The 18,582-nt window shown below is 40.6% G+C and overlaps 1 protein-coding gene across 3 annotated transcripts in view; it reads right to left on the bottom strand.

Annotated features, from left to right (window-relative positions):
• Positions 1-18,582, bottom strand: part of LOC126378038 (EH domain-binding protein 1) — a 46,501-nt gene that overhangs the window by 7,283 nt on the left and 20,636 nt on the right. For 2 of the 3 annotated variants that reach the window (XM_050026124.1, XM_050026125.1), the window contains 18 exons: positions 18,117-18,493; positions 17,628-17,778; positions 16,101-16,234; positions 15,644-15,779; positions 14,779-14,845; positions 14,164-14,293; positions 12,889-13,081; positions 11,699-11,834; positions 10,231-10,394; positions 9,041-9,208; positions 8,408-8,490; positions 7,106-7,197; positions 5,711-5,809; positions 4,182-4,312; positions 3,202-3,333; positions 2,003-2,088; positions 1,555-1,678; positions 453-517 (listed from right to left, as the gene is read on the bottom strand). In XM_050026124.1, the coding sequence (XP_049882081.1) occupies positions 453-517; positions 1,555-1,678; positions 2,003-2,088; positions 3,202-3,333; positions 4,182-4,312; positions 5,711-5,809; positions 7,106-7,197; positions 8,408-8,490; positions 9,041-9,208; positions 10,231-10,394; positions 11,699-11,834; positions 12,889-13,081; positions 14,164-14,293; positions 14,779-14,845; positions 15,644-15,779; positions 16,101-16,234; positions 17,628-17,778; positions 18,117-18,493 (2,468 nt within the window). The remainder of the gene's footprint in view (positions 1-452; positions 518-1,554; positions 1,679-2,002; positions 2,089-3,201; positions 3,334-4,181; positions 4,313-5,710; positions 5,810-7,105; positions 7,198-8,407; positions 8,491-9,040; positions 9,209-10,230; positions 10,395-11,698; positions 11,835-12,888; positions 13,082-14,163; positions 14,294-14,778; positions 14,846-15,643; positions 15,780-16,100; positions 16,235-17,627; positions 17,779-18,116; positions 18,494-18,582) is intronic. The other variant, XM_050026126.1, reaches the window with a different exon arrangement.

The raw sequence follows: 18,582 nt of genomic DNA, 5'->3' as shown, positions 1-18,582 counted from the left end.
CAGTTAATATAGTATTTTTTTCTTTCTTTGTTTTGTACACACAGAGCAAAACGTTCTTTTTTCCGTCGAGTTATATAAAATATAAACATCTTACGTATATATACGTCCCACTGTTGGGTACAGGCCTCCTATCTTTTTTTTTGACGTGACTTATTGTAGATTTGCCGCAGATGGCATTAACTACTTGGCCGGACAAACGGCCTCATGTCAATCAACTGGAGGGGGTACAGAAAATACTCCACCACGCTGCTCCACTGCGGGTTGGTGGAGATGTTAATAACCAGGACCAACGTCTTTGCTTTTTTATCTATGCTTTGTCATCTAATTATCTCACTTTTTCGGACAATCAGGTGCCCCTACCAAACAAAGGACAGTCTCCCAAAGTGATTTGACAATTGAACCTGGACCTTATTATTAAGTTATTAAAGTTGAAATGGCAGAAATAAACTTACGCTCTCTCTTGTTCATCCATTTCCTGCACCAATCTATCTCTTTCGTTGACCGCAGACAAGAGTTCCTGTCGACAAACACATTATCTAAATGGTCTTCTATCGTGTGGATTGTGAGACCTCATCAACCAGGTTATCAGGGCTATTATTAAGTCGCCAAAGGCCCCTGTGCATACTTTGGACGGACCAACGGCTTAACGTGCCTAAAGCATGGATCATATTACTTTCGGACAATCGTCTGATCAGTCCTGTAAATTCTAACCAAACTAAGGATAAAAAACCTTATTTAGGTTATATTTAAGGTATCTTTGGTAAACCAAAACTAAAATTTAAGACACAGATTAAACAAAATAATAGAGCCATGAGTACAATCATGAGCAATATCATGTACCCACTTTAGAACCCTGTCGCACTATCATATTTGACATTTAATGAGTCTTGCGGTTTAATTTGTTAAACAAGTTAATGTGACATGGTTTCAAAGTTTATACATATTAGTACTCGTTATTGTGCATAAAAATATAACTTATAAATTTAAAATTTAAGAACAAAAAGATTGATATTGGTGCTAATTCCTGTAAATACCATCTAATTTAATTTTAAGTTATATCTGTCATTTTCTTATCCGCCGAAAAGGAAAGGGACGGGTAATCGAACACACGTCAATTTTAAGCACAAATCTTAACCAACCGTCTAAAAATTTTACATCAGTCAATAACCCGACACAGTTAAATAGACAGCACGTCAAACGGATTCCATACCAGCGACGTACCTTTTTGATTCGCCCGGGTTATTCATTCATTTACTCATTCTTCCTAAAATTAAAGAGCTGTGAATCATCCGTCCCTTTCCTTTTCGACGGATATGAAAATGACGGATATAACTTAAAATAAAATTAGGCGGTGTCTGCAGGAATCGGGGCCATTGTACGATAGTTTTTTTTTATTAGTAACAATACTGTAATATTTTTTAAAGTTCATTAAAGGTACTTACAAAAAGTAAAAAGTTGGAAGTCGAAGTTGTGATAACGGGAATTTTTATGATATACCCCACCGGGACGCGAACCGGTGCCTCAACCACTGGGCCACGGAGGCCGTCAACATACCTGCAGTAGGAGTCTCTCCCTTCGCTTCTGTCCGGGCGTCTTCCGCCACTCCTCGACTCCGAGAGATAGGCGTAACTCCCGCGCAAGAAGCTCGCAACGACGACTCAGATCTTCTTCTTGCTCCCTAATGCAACAAACGAACGCACCAAATCTTTAAATACCGGGCATACCACCACCATCACCAGCCATTAACGTCCCCACTGCTGGGGCACGGGCCTTCCCTATGGATGGATAGGGAGATCGGGCCTTAAACCACCACGCGGACCCAGTGCGGATTGATGGTTATTAACGACTGCTAATGCAGCCGGGACCAACGGCTTAACGTGCCTTCCGAAGCACGGAGAAGGCAAAGTTATACAGAGACATCTACATTTTTTACGAGGAACGTGGTCCGAAAAGTTTCTCATTGAACATTTGCGCATAAAAAAGGAAGTGACGCCAAACTCACAATATGTTAAGCTGCATCTGCCTGCGTAGTAACGCGTTCTTCTTGTTAACCAGGTTGAACCACTGCGACATCAGTCTGTCCTCCTCCTGTACATACATATACATTACAATGACTGTTGTGCGAAAGAGATAGGTTATGGTTTTTAGGCAAGCGGTCAACACCACTATTCAAAAGTATGTTAAACATTTGAAATTACTTTCTATTCTTTAACTAAGTCTATAACTTGTTTACATCTAATAAGGAAACAGGGTGCAATAAATTATAGAATAAGGAATATGAACAGTAAACAAGGGAAAGAAAATAGATAGGAAGTAAGGAATAGGAACGGGACAGGAAATAAGGTATAAGAACAGGATAGGAAATAAGGTACCGGATCATAGGGAGGAGTCACACAAGCTAGGAGGAGGGAGAATCGACGCCAATGCTTCTGAAATAAAAAAAATCAAGAACATAAAATAAATCGGTGAACGTAATAGCATTTATGCGGGTGTAGTTATGTACGAATTGGACTTTTGCGTACACGTTCGAACACGCAGGAACAATGACAAACTCCCAAGAGTGGAGGGGGCGCGCACACTGGGTGCGAGTTGGTCGTCAGAGACGTGTTCATACGTGTACCCACGAGACAAATTGGTACGGACCCGCGACCAAAGTGCGACCAGTCTTATTATGCTATATGGGCGTTTATTTCCAAAAATATTTTTAACATCTGTGATGAAGTTTCGTACACACGGTGTTATCTGCGGTACCGCACTTGCACCAACAGTTGGCTCGACCATTATAGACGGCGATACGGCTCACCATCTACCACGTTGGTCTAACAGAAAGCTCGGTGAAGTGTGGGTACTTAGTTCATCTTGCGATGGATGTACCTCTGACTGCCCCATTGGGATATAGTCGTGAGCTTATGTTATGTCATAGAATAAGGAAAAATACTACGTACAGAACGGCAACTCTTCGCTCCCCACCAGCGGCTGAGCTAGGTTTACCTCACCCCCTCGGTCTTACTTCAGTCTTCAATCGTATGGCGTCAGACGTTACACACACAGATACGCGTGTACGATAACGTCAATGTGTAGTAACCTTGTAAAACGAGGTTTTTTGTATGAAGTATTCGGAGTGTGTTATTAGTTGAGAGTTGCCGTTCTATACGTAGTATTATTCCTTATTCTATGGTTATATTACTATGTAGCACTGACCTCTGTGTTATCAGCAGACTCCATGACTCTACGCAGTTGTTTCTCTAGTGCGGCCGCCCGCTCGTCGATCGCCTTCTGTTCGCGTTCTAACGCCTCTAACTCGCTTTGGATGTACGAGCCCTTCTCTTGACCCTGGGGGGAAAGATTTTCTTTTTATTTCTGTTCTATCCAAATTCATATTAACTCAGAATCATGAGTTGAATCATCTCCCTTTGTATTCGATGCAGTGTCACTAACACCCTATATTAAGTACGAATTAGGAATGAAAATACCTTTCATAATCATAACGAATTTATTTATACTTACTCGTGTTTTGTTCATCAAAAATTCGTAATTAAAATATAGAACACATAATAACGGGTTCTTACCGCGTTTAAATGAACTCGTAAGAACCCGTTATTATGTGCTTTAATTATAATAATAACCGCGTAAACTTAAAACAATGTATTAAAATATAGAACCTAAAATAATGAAAAAAAAGAACATTAAAACTGTAATGAATTTTGCGACGTTAACTTCCACTTGATATCAACTCAGAATCATGGTCCGAATCTTCAAATCTTGAAAGGGATATGAGACTCCCGATATTTCAACACTGTTGCAAGTGATCACGGGATGACTGATGAAATTGGAGTGGAGTTGGTAGATTGATTTTCTGACGGCATACATACTCGTTATGATGTCACTAACACGCCAAAAGGCTAGTTTCCAACTAGTCAAATCAGTTACTTTTTACTAAACGTCAAAACACGAAATTACTATGGAATTTGTATGAAAAAGCACTCTGTGACGTCATAGAAAAACGTGACAAAATGTCGGACTTATTATTACGTTTTTCTTGATTAAAATTCATAAATAAGTTTAATAGAAAAAAGAAAATGTTTTTCGTTAGTTTTAGATGTGTCTTTATTTAGTAATCAGAATTTCATAATTTATCTTGAACCCTAGTACACGACCCTAATATAGATACCCATACAGACCTCGTCAATATTCTCCTTGTCGGGCGTGAGTCGCTCCAACATGGCCGAGAAGGATTGTAGCGGCGAGCGCCGCGGGTCGGACCCTATCGAGCCGCTTCGGCCACTCTTCGTGTCGTCGCTGTTGCGCTCCTCTGGAAAACGCATAAAGCTCACAACCACATTCCCTATGAGGAACCTTCCAGGCTACGTTCATCAAAAACAATATAGATAGCGCTGTACAGCTTTGACGTGATAATTACCTATTTACTCATTACGCGGGTAGATATAGAAATCAGAAATCAGAATCATTTATTCGACGTAATTATCATGGATAAACTTGTTGAAGGTCAATGTAACATTTTTGAATTTACGTCATTTCGCAAGGTGTTATGGCTGAGGAGAAGAAATGACAAGAAACTGCAACAGCAACACATCTTTTAAAAACCAATGAGGATATACATTACAAGTTATTTAATAACTAGAGGAACACATTCAATACCAGACGTTTTTATCATTTAGGAAATCATTAATCTTATAATAACCTTTTTTACGTAAAGTAAACTGCACATGAGCTTTAAATTTATTTTCTGACAAATTTAAAATATTATATAATTTATTGTAAAAACTTATACATAACCCCAAAAAAGATGAATTTAATTTACTTAATCTAGAGTTTTGAATAGCAATTTTATGTTTATTTCTTGTATTGTAAGTATGCCTTTCACAGTTTCTCGGAAGGAGAGATACATTTTTACGTACATAATGTTTTCATATATATATTGACTTGCGACTTGCGAAGATATAAAAATAATTGTTGCTTGATATTTGGATCATATTATGCATAAAATTATGTTGCTACATTGCTTCTCTTTGTTTTGATCAGAATAATAATGGATGGAAGAAGTTATTGTGCCTGGGTGTAATAAAAAGGGTCCCAAAAACAAAGATAAAAGATGCATATGTCTGTTATCCATGAAATTAGAAGGTTAAACGAAGGAAAATCTGCACAGCGCCATCTGTATTGTTTTTGAGGAAAGTCCCTCATTAAGGTAAATAAAAAAGTGGTGTTTTTGTTTTTTTTTTTCGGTCTCTGCAATAATGTCAAAGGCGGAATAACCAGTGCTTCGTTTCAATAACTTCGTGTTTAATTGTAATCGCCGGCCCCACAGTAGCACTACTCTATACACAAAGGAAACAGGCGTACGTTGCTACAAAAGACGGAGTGGAGCGGAGTAGAGCGGAGGGGCGGAACGGAAAGGACATGAGATAATGCTCTATCGCACCCTCCCTCGCGGTGACTCATCCATTCCGCATACACAAGGAAAACAGGCACTTTTCGCTACATAAGACGGAATGGAGCGGAGCGGAGCGGATGGGTGCGAAGCGGAGGGGCGAAACGGAAAGGACAGGAGATAGTGCTCTATCACACTCTCCCTCGCGATGACTGTTCCATTCCGCACAGCTTCGTTTCTCTCCACTCCTCACCGCTTTAGTGGAAATCTTTATTTAAAACCATGTCTCTTGTCCTTTAATAAAACCAAAATATTTACCTGATCTATCTGGACTGACGGAACTCTTCCTTGACCCAGGGCTCGAGTTGACGGAGTCGGCGCGCCCGAGGATCGCGTCCAGGCCCTCCATGCCCCCCGCTACACAAGTGAGTAGAACAACATAACAGTTTATTGCAAATAAGAAGAACATATATGAAGAAATAGGCAAAAAAATATATTTTCCTCCACAAACAAAACAGTGAAGATTATAAGTAGACCCTGTTCTCTAGTCGCATTAAAGTTATCCATGTTTGTACGGTGTGTCCTGGACACATCGTACAAAAATGTCATAGTCAGAGGTACATCTATCGCAAGATGAACTGAGTACCCACACCTCACCGAGCTTTCTGTTAGACCAACGTGATAAGTGCTGAGCCGTATCGCCGTCTATAATGGTTGAGACAACTGTTAGTGGAAACTGCATCATCAGGCCATTAACGTTCCCACTGCTGGGGCACGGGCCTTCCCTATGGATGGATAGGGAGATCGGGCCTTAAACCATCACGCGGGCCGAAGCTCGGAGGAGCTCGAGATGAAAACTTTTTTTTTTTGTGGTCACCCATCCTATGACCGGCCTTTGCGAAAGTTGCTTAACTTCAAAAATCGCAGACCGAGCGCGTTTACCGCTGCGCCACCGATCTCCTGAGTGGAAACTGCACTTGAGATAAATTAATAACTCATTGGTGTAAGTCCGGTAGCGAGGTTTGAACCGGCGCTCCCTGTTTGAAAAGCAAGCCGGTGAAGCACCGGGTCACAGTGACTATACTTTATTGTATTGTAGTGTATATTATATTGTAGGGAATCGTGGTGCGTCACGGGTTAACACGTAGATAGTACTCATACAAAATGTTTTGACTTCCTTGTAAGTTCTGCATATTACTTCAATTATTTTACGTCCTGTTAGAAACATAAATAATACGAGGCATGCCTTTTAAGTTCTGTCGTTTGCATATTTGGCGCCAATTTTGAATTTAGAACTGTTCAAAAATCAAATTTTGTTGGAATTTCGGATTTTAAAACAATTGAAAGCATTAGATAAATGAGTAATTTTCTTTAAATAGTCGGCGGGAGCGCGAACCGCGGCCAGCGATAGTTTATTCTAAGCTGAAGGTGGCGAAGCGTTGCGGCGGATTTGAGAACCGCGCGGCTCCCGCGTCATGTGCGCGCGAAATTTAAGTGGTAGTTTCACGCGTTGAAAGGGTGGAGGAACTTGTAGTTACATTATTAGCCTAACACCTAACACCATATCTCTTACAATGATGAAAAAAATAGAATTTTCAAGGGCCGTACTCAGAGCTCAAATGGGTGATGGACGTATGGAGCTAGTCCGTCACGACCCATATATGGATCACTGAACTGTCAACGTGTTAAATAGAATAATGATATGATACGAACCGGCAGCAATTTCCTCCATAACTGACTGTTTGCTGATGATCTCGACTGTCCCGCCGCGGTTCACGCGGTTTGGAGACAGCGGCGACGTCGGACTGTTGAAAAAGGAGACATGTTTAGAAAATAAAACGTATATTGTCTCATTACAAAACGAAAACTAAAGACAATGGTGCTAATTCCTGTAAATACCATCAAATTTTAAGTTATACCCGTACGGATGATTGACAGTTGTCAACTTTAAAATGAATGAGTGAATGAATGAATAATATGCAACCCGTTTGACGGGTTATTGGTTATGTTAAAATTGCCTGCCTAAAATTGGCGTGTGTTCCATAAATTTTACGCCTGTCGATTATCCGTCCCTTTACTTTTCGGCGGATAAGAAAATGACAAATAACAATTATGACTTAGAATAAAACTAGATGGTGTCTGCAAGAATTAGCGCCAATACCAGGTGTAGCGATTAAAAAAGAAGTCTCTAACAAAAAAATAAATTTAATGGGAAAATACTAAAAAAGGGAAATAGTTATAATTTAACATATAGTAATATAATAAAATAACACAACAGTTACAATATAATTTAACATCATCAAATAAAGAATATTGATTATGGAAGGTAAAAAAACGGTATCAAGCCTCACCTACCTCCGTTGATCAACGAAAGTTTTAAAGGTTATGCCAAAAGGAATACTTGATAAGCAAAGAGATTGCGCTGCAGCAAAATTACGCTGCACAGGGTAAAAACACATACGTACTTGTAATTTTATAGTATGACCTGTGAATAGTTCCGTTTCAAACCGGACGTTTTAAAAAAGAAATTGACTAAATATATTGTCAAGTAACAACATAACATGACATCATGCCTATATTACCCCCGAAGAGGTAGGCAGAGATGTATAGTACATCCACACTTTCGTTTTTTTTTTTTAAAGAACATCTAGGGCCCTGTGCCGAGGTTTTTCTTGCAGCTTCTTTTCCCCGGCTATACAGGTTGTGAGAAGCTGCAGTAGTTTTAGGCGGATGAGACGTTCGTTATGTAAAAATTGACGATTCAAAGTGTAACTATGTTACCTACTGAATAAAGATATTTTTGAATTAGAAAACTCCAGTTAAAAAAAACAAGTTTAAAAAATTGGGGGTGAAAAACGCCACATCAAAGCAATTCATCTGAAAAGCAATATTGCAATTTACGCATATAAAAGTAAGTGCGCAATGTCAACAAATGTCAAATAGCAATATTGCTTTTTAGATGAATAACTTCGATATGGCATTTTTATTCCCCTCTGTGGGTATTATAATAATTACCTGACTATCCCCGCCCGAGCGTCTGCGATCAGTTTTCTCGCTCGCTCTCGTAGGATCGCCTGTCTCTCTTCTTCTGTCTGTGGCTGTATGTATAAAAACATTTGTTATATATGATGGATGCAAAATTCCGACACAAACAGTGATATAGTAAATCATCATCATCATCTCCCTAGCGTTATTCCGTTTCTCACGGGGTCCGTTTATCTGACCTGAAGATTTAACAGGTCCGATTTACACAAGCGACTGTCTGACCTTCCAACCCGCGATGAAAACAACCAGACCAATACAGGTTAGGTTACATTTTCAATCCATACATTGTGCTTTTACGTCCATTTGTAACTAACTGTTCTATTTATTCGTTATGTAAATTAATGTTAATTTGTTAACAATAATAAATACCCGCAGTGGAGTATTGTGGTGGAGTATGCACCATACTCCCTCCGGTTGTTTGAGGGGAGGCCTGTGCCCAGCAGTGGGACGTATATAGACTATTTATGTATGTATAATATATAATGTCAAGAAATTAAAAAATATATTTAGATTTCTTTCCGGGCAGGAATTGTCCCCAGTTGTAAGCCTAACTCACATAAACGCCCCGGTAATATCAAAGCAAACATTGCACTTTAAACTTACCTTTTTAGACGGACTCAACTCTCCATTTTTCAACCCATTCATGGCCTCACTCTTAATAAGATCTTCCTTCTCTTTCTGTCGTCTCGCCTTCTCTTTCGCTTCCTTCTTCGTTTGTTCTAGCAGTAGTCTAGCTCTCTCTTTAAGCTCGTCATGACGTGATAACAATTGCTGGCATATCGACCAATGACAAGCGTCGGCGAATCACAGCGAAGCCGATCGACCAATCGCAAGCGTTGGCGGATAGTATCGTCCAATCAGAAGCGAGGGTTTCGCCACACGCACACACACGTTTTCAAAGCGATGTCGATGAACAGATGGAACAAATGATAAAATTACTTGAATGAACTATTAGCGGAAAACAAAAATAAATATGTATAGTAGCAAATATTTGAGTTACTTTTAAAAGTATCAAAAATACATGATGCGTTTAAAATATGTTATAATAATACGCGGCGTATAAGTGGAACAAAAATGGCGGTCGTTTGCGCTGGTAGCGTCGCTGGTTGTCATGGTTACGCGCTGCCCCCCCCCCCCCCTCATACTGCACTTCGATTGAGACCCAACAATCTGTCATTCAAGGTCCTTGTTTTTATACGCCGCGGATTATATTAGTTTTGAATATAGACTTAGGATGAAATCGAAATTCAAATGTTTATAACACTACAACTTGTGCACTTGAAACTATTATAGTTTAGGCAAGTTTGTCTTGTTTATTGCTCATTTATAAACCCAGTCATGATTTGGATATATTGACCTTAAATTCTACAGACACCTAATTTTATTTTAAGTTACACCTGTAATTTTCACTCTGTTTAAAATTAACAGCCATCAATCATCCCGTCCCCTTCCTTTTCGCCGGATAAGAAAATGACAGGTATATTTTTTTTTAAATTGATGGTGTCTGCAGGAATCGGGGCCATTGCCAACCCAAAAACAGAAATTAAAAATATTGTAAAAATTCGCTCGCCACACAACAAATATTAAGTATTTTTTACACCTTAGAAATTGGTCTGTATAATGGTATATTCCCAAAAGTTGTCAATTTATCCCAATTGGGAATTAGCTTATGTTTATGTTGTTATATGTGTTTCAATTTCATCCCAAATACGACTTGAAATCTGGCTTCATAGCTAGCACATTATCCCTGAAAAATGCTTAAGCAACACTCTAAATAAAAATTTCAAACATACCGGCGTAGGTTTAGGCAATTCTGGTGTAGGCAACTTTGGTTTCTCCGCTGGTTGCTGTGGTTGCTTGGTTTCTGGTTGCGGTTCCGGTTGCGGCTGGTTGACGCCCAGCGGGTCTGCTATTGTCGGTGACGTGACTGGGGTGGTTTCTGGTTGCGGGGGTTTGGCTGTGAAAGTAATGCTGTATGGTTTTATTCATATAAATGTAATTTAGGATAAGCTAGTTGACAATACCATAATACCTCACGAAATGGCGTGGAATCTATAATAATTGTAACAAAGATCTTAAACGAGGCCGTTGATAATAATTCTGCGCTCCCTAACTCTTTAAGGCTTACGACCATTTAGATTAAAGTGAACTCCAGAAGAGGTGAGGTAGATCTAGATCTGCACCGATAATAGTTGGTTTATCACATATCATTATTTATTTATTTATTTATTTATTATTATTAAGGCCCTAAATAACATTGGTATAAATGTAATGTCCCGCAAAATTGCATAAGCAATTTGACTGCAGGATCAGAGTCTCACTAAGACATGGTTAAATTACAAAAACTAAGAAATAGGTACCTGCTAAATTAAATCGAATAAATATCTTTTTAACTTATTTATGATAATCTCTCATCTGTTTCTTACTAAACTGTATACTGTTAGTGCGAAAGAGACGAAGTGACATATCGCTCGTCTCTTTCGCGCTAGGCGACGAACTATATCTCTGTCCTGCTGTCATTTTAATTATTTGGGGACGAGAGTTTGCTGCTGCTAAGGGATGTTCTTCAGGATACTGAACTGAGCATAGTACCCCATAACCCTGACGCCAGGGTTGAGGTTGGTAATTCACCTCACAACCCACACGATAGAAGAAGATAGTACCCCATTAGCCATAAGTTGGCAGTATAACTAGGGATCGACGATCCAACGGTGTCATGTTAGAAAATTTATAAGTATAGGCGTCGCGCTACGCAAACTTCGTTATCGCGTTTCAAGCCTGCATTGTTGAATGGTGGCGCCATCTGTTGCATGTGGGTGGAACTAGCTGGTCAACTAGTTGAGTCCGCCACAATCGTGTTATTTCTTATTTTTCAGACGTGACTTGTAGGTATGCCGTATAAGGTATAACTAAAACACATAATAACGGGTTCTTACCGAGTTTAAATCAAACAATCCAATCTCATCAGTCATCCCGGGATCATGGCACTTGCAACAGTGTCGAAATACCAGGAGTCTCATATCCCTGATTTAAACGCGGTAAGAACCCGTTATTATGTGTTTTAATTATGATAATAACCTCGTCAACTTGAGGTATAACTACTTGGCCGGAGGCAATCATGTTAAGTTTTACAGGGTATAGACACTCACATCCCGCAAACAAATAGACTTACATTCGCTAAAGAGTATTCTTTTTCTAAATTGAAGATTGGTTGTCTATTTGTTATACAAGGTCTATGGGTATAGACTATAAATTACTTACCGCTATCACCATTGTGAGCGCCGTTACTGTTGGTTACGGCCGCCGGCTGCGTGACAGGCTCATCCTCGTCATCGGAGCCGAACGGGTCCGTCAGCTCTTTACGGGTCATCAACTTCTCCGGCCTCGCCGGCAGGGTCTGTCATCACAAACATTAAAGACCCGGTTACATCTCATCAATCATGTCATGACTCATGCTTCAACGAAAAATCGACCTTATTATTACTGTTCTGTGATTATTATTTGTATGGGTCGTACATAACCATAAAAAAACATAAACATAAAACTCCAAATTCGGAAATTGGTTGACTCATAAAAGACATCGTCCTTTTTATCTCTCTCCCCTCGACGTGAAGACAACTAGATATCTCTCTCTCACTTTTGTTCACAACAGTAACCTCCTAACGCACAGTGATACGGTATACTGTATATTGTGATACTGTATACTGAGATACTGTATACTGTGATATCAGTATCAGTATACAGATACTGAGATACTGTATACAGTGATACTGTATACAGTGATACTGTATACAGTGATACTGTATACAGTGATACTGTATACTGTGATACTGTATACTGTGATACTGTATACTGTGATACTGGCTGGGAGGAGTGCTGACGTGCATTGAATGCGGTCGTACATTTAATGCTAAGATCGGATATGTCAGTCACTTGAGAGCACACGAACGACGCTCTCATTAATTGTCGAGTCGCTGTGGCCGAATACGGTCAGGAAAGGATTGATTGATTGATACTGTATACTGTGATACTGTATGTGCCCGATTACATCAATCAATTTAAAATTCAGTAGGTAACATAGCTACGAAACGAACGTCTCATCCGCCTAAAACTACTGCAGCTTCTCACAGCCTGTATAGCCGGGGAAAAGAAATATCTTTAAAGAAAACCATAAAACATTTAGTAATTTGGCTGCCTAATACCTGTTCCCAGACAGTTATTAGGCAGCCATATCTTCTAAATAATCACTAACCTTATAATAACCTTAACATTAACACTTTCAAGGACAGAACGTCTAATGACGTTCCGATTCCAAGGTGTCATACTACCTATTATGAACCATAAATGACCCATGGTATCTGCTCGTGAGATAAGATAAGATAAGATTCTTTATTTGCCATAAATGCAGGAAAGGGTTAATAAGGAGGACCACATGTGTAATGTATACATACCTCGTTAAGCTTAGTGTCAGCGAACCACTTGGCCGTAGGCTTCTCCCTGGTGTTGGGCGGCGACAGCATCTTGTTGAGTATCGTCTTTGACTGCTGGAGGAACATGTCGCGGACGTCTTTCATGGCTGTGGGGGACTGAGGCTTGTCTGGGGTCTGGCGGTCTGAGTGGCGGGACTCCTGCGAGTCTTGGGATCTGTGAAGGCAGAAAAAAACTTCATCATCATCAATTTAAGAGCCACGCTCTTGTCGGTGTAGCATTTTCCATTCCAGTCTATCAAAGGCCAATTCCTTGACTTCCCTATAAGACACGACGTTAACCTTTTCTTTAATCTGTTCCATGTAAGCTCTTCTTGGTCTTCCCCTTCCTCTCTTAAAAAAAACTTAAAGAACTTAAAATTTGAAATCAGAATCATTTATTTAATGTAATTGGGTAGTTTCCTAGGCCACAGATAAATTATATAATTCTGAATACTAAATGAAGACAGATAGAGGACAACTTATAGCTTCTATGTTGGACTGGGAGCGAATAAAAAACATAGAACATGGGGCATGTCGTAGAATCCGACAGAGGGATTGTGTCCATTCGAACATGGAAGACAAAAAAGAGGAAATTGGGTAGTTTCCTAGGACAAATATAAATTATGAAATTCTGATTACTAAATAACGACACTTTTAAAGTTGACATAAAACTCTTCTTTCTTCTATTTAACTTATTTATGAATTTTAATAAAAAAAATCTAATAATAAGTGCGACATTTTGTCACTTTCCTATGACGTCACAGGTTGCTTTTTCATACAAATCCCTTAGTAATTTCGTGTTTTGACGTTTAGTAAAAAGTAACCGATTTGACTAGTTGGAAACTAGAGTATTCGCGTTTGGATCGTAGATAATTGACATCAGGAGTTTCCAGGACTTGTACTCGATTAACGACAATAGGTGTGGGTGTATATACCATATTCCTCTGCCTACCCTTTTGGGGTTACAGGCGTGATGCTATGTTATGTCATATACTACTCAATATTAATGATAAGTAGTCTATGCACGTATTTAGTAATATTAGTAATAAGTATACAATTTAGTTTACTTATAACTCATAGTTATCAACTCATTTATTGCGTGTTAACACCGGCCCACTGAGTTTCCTTCAGGCTGTCCAAGGTTATCTGGAAGAAATCCCAATAAGGGATAAGCTCGCCTATGCTTTATCTAACGATAAATTATATGTAAATTTCGTTTGTATTTTAAAGCAATAAAGAGCATACAAACAAACTAACACAGGACGTGGTCTGTTCTCCAAATTCCTGGACCTTCTTGTGCTGACTTCTCTGCTAAACAGCTCCGGGGGCAACGACCCGTCCGTGTCGTGGCGCCCCACCAGGTACGAGGACTCTGTCTCGTCGTTGCCTGCAACCATTGAATAAAAAATAATACCATGGTATAAAAAAAACCAGTAGGCTCTGCACGGTAACCGCGAATTATATCGAGGCCTTCGACCAATAGCCGTTTGATGTCCATATAAGTAGATAGCATTCGTGTCGTTTATTGGTCGAAGCGCTCAATATAATTAGCGTCGCGCGCGGCGCGGTTGTCTTACAGACCCGGCAGGTATGCAATCTTATGACAAGCCGCCATTGCTAGCCCTTTGATGACGTAAGTGTTACTACTGTGTTACCATTAAATTGGTATCTCCAACATTCCAAGGACGTAAATCTTATTATTGAATATTAAGTGAATTACTGACTAATATATTTAATTGCTATATTATGTACTACCATCAAGTTTAGGTAAATATAGCACCGTTTAGACGTACAGACATAACGCAGAAGGTATGTAAAACTGTCTATAAACAATTTAATTTTGATAATTACATCGAGGAAGACTTGACTCACCTAATTGTTCCACTTGCAACTCGTTACCAGTGAAATGAGCGCGCAGTTGAAACAAATACGTCATAATCTGAAACATAATAGGTAACAGTTGAATGCTATAGTAACATAAGGCAACTGGGGCCAGTCACTACAACAATCGACAGTGCCATGACAGCGATAGTGCTGTAGCTGCAGTAGTTTTAGGCGGATGAGGCGTTCGTTATGTAAAAATTGACGATTCAAAGTGTAACTATGTTACCTACTGAATAAAGATATTTTTGAATTTGAATTTGATAAAAATGTTTGGGATTGACACAAGGAGACATAAGATGTCAATCTATCTATCTACTCAGCCTGTATCCACCCACAGCTGGGTAAAGGCCTCCTCCCTTTCACGCCATCTTTCCGGTCCTGTGCGAGTCTCATCCATTGCTTTCCGACGTACCTCACAATGTCATCCGACCATCGGGCTCGTGGTCTGCCTCGATATTGCATAAGATGTGAAACCCATACATTTTATCACGGTCATAGCACTGCCGATTGTGCATACCGGATGAGAGCCCTCAGCGCTCCCCATTTTTCCGGCCAAGTAGTCAGAATCGTTTGCAACTTGGTTATCCCTACTGTCCTTTGTTTGGCTAGGACATTGCAAGCTGAATCACCTGATTGCCCGTAAAATTGATATTATTCCGTGCTTTGGAACGGCACGTTACTCCGTTGGTCCCGGCATACTAGCCCAAACACATCCACCAACCCGCAGTGGTGCAGTATTCTCCATACCTTTGTTGGTTGAAGCGAGGTCTGTCTCCAACAGTAGGACGTGAAATTCCCCCTCAGTATTCGATACGGTGTCACTAACACCCTTTTTATATTATGTGGAACTCACCGCCAATCGATCAGGCGTGGGCCTGGAGCAGACGTCGGCCGCAGTCAGCACTTGTGATATCCCGAGCCTGGCGCTGGCGTCCAGCGCTACCCGCACGTTGCGCTCCGCGTCGTCCGGCTGCAGGCCTGAGAAGTCACTGAGGAGACGAAATTTCTGATCAGTATCAGAACCTAGTTATTTCCAGATCTCAATTTGAAACTTTAGGAACAAGAGACTGTAAGATACTTATCAGTCTTTCCTTCTATCGTGGGGGTTATGAAGTGAATTACCAGCCTCATCACCCCTGGTCCTTTGGCAGCTCAATAATAACCCGGATCTCCAGATCGTGAGCCCGATTTCGTAAGACGATTCGAACCAGCGGCCTCACAGCGAGAGTCAAGTGTTCTTCCAAGTAGATGACCATGGCTCCCCGGCTCGGGAATACCCAGTCATTAAACAAAACTAGAACACAACTTACATGAGGTCCGGGCGGTACCGGTGTATGATGGCGCAGAAGGCGAGTCCAGAGCGGAAGCTGGTGGTGAGGTTGGTGACGCGCACGCTGCGGTACTCGCGGGTCACTTGCTGGCACCACTCCAGCAGGTCTTGCACCTGGAGGAGACATACATACATCAACACACGCCCGTAATCCCCAATGCGCAGAGCAACAAGAAATCGACAACTTGCAGCCACTGTTGATTTCAAGTCCTAAGATAGATATGTGGCGGACCCAACTAGTTGACCAGCTAGTTCCGCCCATATGCAACAGATGGCGCCAGCATTCAATAATACAGGCCTGAAACGCGCTATCGAAGTTTACACAGCGCAACGTATATATACAACTGTCAATATGACACTAGCGGATCGTTGATCCTTAGTCACGCTACCAACTTGTGGGGTACTTTGCTTTGTTCGGTACCCCGAAAACATCCTCTAGCGGCAACACACCCTCGCCGCCAAAAATATGATGGTTATGGTGACAAAACCTTATGATGGCTGAAGGATATAACTTAACACAGCACACCTGTGCCTCCTAAGAGGTAAGCAGTGGTGTATAGTACATCCACTCCTCGCCAGCAATGTTTAAATCCCACGTACTATGTTTGAATACAGGGGGAGGCTATCCACGTGATATAAATTATTTAAGATCAAAACATGACTTCAAATTCTTAAAGTGGAATTCAGTGGTTTAGAACTCGAACCGAAAGTCAACGCGTGGTACTATTATACGAAAGACTCCTACGAAAATAGGAAGTTTTCAAAATAATCATCATAAAAGTGCTATTACTGTACCTTAATTCAAAGCAAAAAAAACTTTTAGTAATATATCTTCTTTTTCATTTTTAATCCAATCCTTTAGCGGCACAATATCGTTACACAAAAATATCGTCACTTCACATTATAACGAAAGAGGATTTAACAACGAAACATCCCTCACACTTTATGAATTCCAAAGTGAATGAGTTTAATATGCGAGAGGCTAAATACTTTTAAGTGTGGTGATCCAATTGAGGTCAACGAGTTCTCAATAATTCGCTGCCCAATGATGCAAATTACATTAACATGAGTGTTAATAGTTCATAACGGAATCAAATTTGGAACTTGCTAATGTAGAATGTATTATGTTCATTCACCTTTATGACGAGTTTATAGGATAGTTGTACAGAGCCATAGAACAAAGTATAAATCGGTAACTCTCCGCCCCCCACCAATTAACTTTTGCTCTTTGATTGTACGTCCCACTGCTGGGTACATGCCTCCCCTCAACAAACTGGAGGGGATATGGAGCATGCTCCACCACGCTGCCCCACTACATGTTGGTACATACATAGCATTATTTTTTGTTCTATGGTCTTGCTTCCGATTTTTTTGACTTGCGCACAGGGTTCAGGGTTTTTATCGAACCGCTAAAGGCCCCATGGAACCTCTGAGAAATTTTGTCTTGTTGGAGTTTGTTTGTATTATCATTACTGCTACTATCTAAATATTCTGGTGTATAACCAACCGGAGTCTTATCCTTGTCCAACCGTGCCGACAGTATCTTCTCCCCTCCATCAGCTGTCGGGGTCTTGTCATCGTCCTCCTCACGCTCGTTGTCGTTCTTGTCCAAGCTGATGCTGTTCAGATTCGTCTTCAGCTCCAGGGGTTTTAGGTTTCTGGGGGAAGGTAATATGGCTATGACAATTAGTGGAAAGGAATCTCTAAAACGAATGCAGGCTTCGGCCTTTTTGAATTTGTAGTATTTTGATGACACTGCTGGGCACAGGCCTCTGCTCGCCGATTTACGGTTGTTGGATGTGCTCGAAACAATGAAGAATAGCTTGTTTCTTAAAATTAAGCTCTCCAGCCGGGCATCGAGCCCAGATCTAAAGTGATAGAACTACTATACTCGTACCAAAGAAATCGTCCGTGGTCGTTGTCTAACTATGCAAAATCTCAAAAAAATATTACAAATGACTTAATACATTGTTATAAATATTTTCCTAAAACGTACCTCTTAACAACAGTACTGGTCTTAAACGCGATGCCTTTGATCCCGCACTCGTTGTTCGTCGCAACAGCAGACATCTTCGGCGTCGACGCAAACTTCGGCGTCTCTTTCATCGCCAGCTTGGTCAAATTCGACAGAAACTCTGGCCTTGATTTCTTTTCTTCCGTGATCTTTAGTTCAATTTTTGGGAGTGTTTCCTCGGGGGGGTTGACAGGAGTTGTGGGGGAGTTTAGGGAGTAGTCTGCGGGATAGTCCGGGGGAGCGGCGGTGGGGGTGCGGCCGTCAAAGTTCAGGCTTTGGACGCTGTTGGGGGTCGCTGCGATGTCGCTGTTTGTGAGGGATTGCGTCATCTCTTCCATCTGCTGGCGAAGATCGCTCATCTAGGGGAGTAGATAATGGATTAACATTATTGTTGTAAATAAATTGTCTAATCTACACGCCTCTACCAACCCATTGTGGAGCAGTGTGG

The sequence above is a fragment of the Pectinophora gossypiella genome, chromosome 25 (genome assembly GCF_024362695.1).
Source record: "Pectinophora gossypiella chromosome 25, ilPecGoss1.1, whole genome shotgun sequence".
NCBI lineage: Eukaryota > Metazoa > Arthropoda > Insecta > Lepidoptera > Gelechiidae > Pectinophora > Pectinophora gossypiella.
This window is presented reverse-complemented; position numbering and strand designations above follow the sequence as displayed.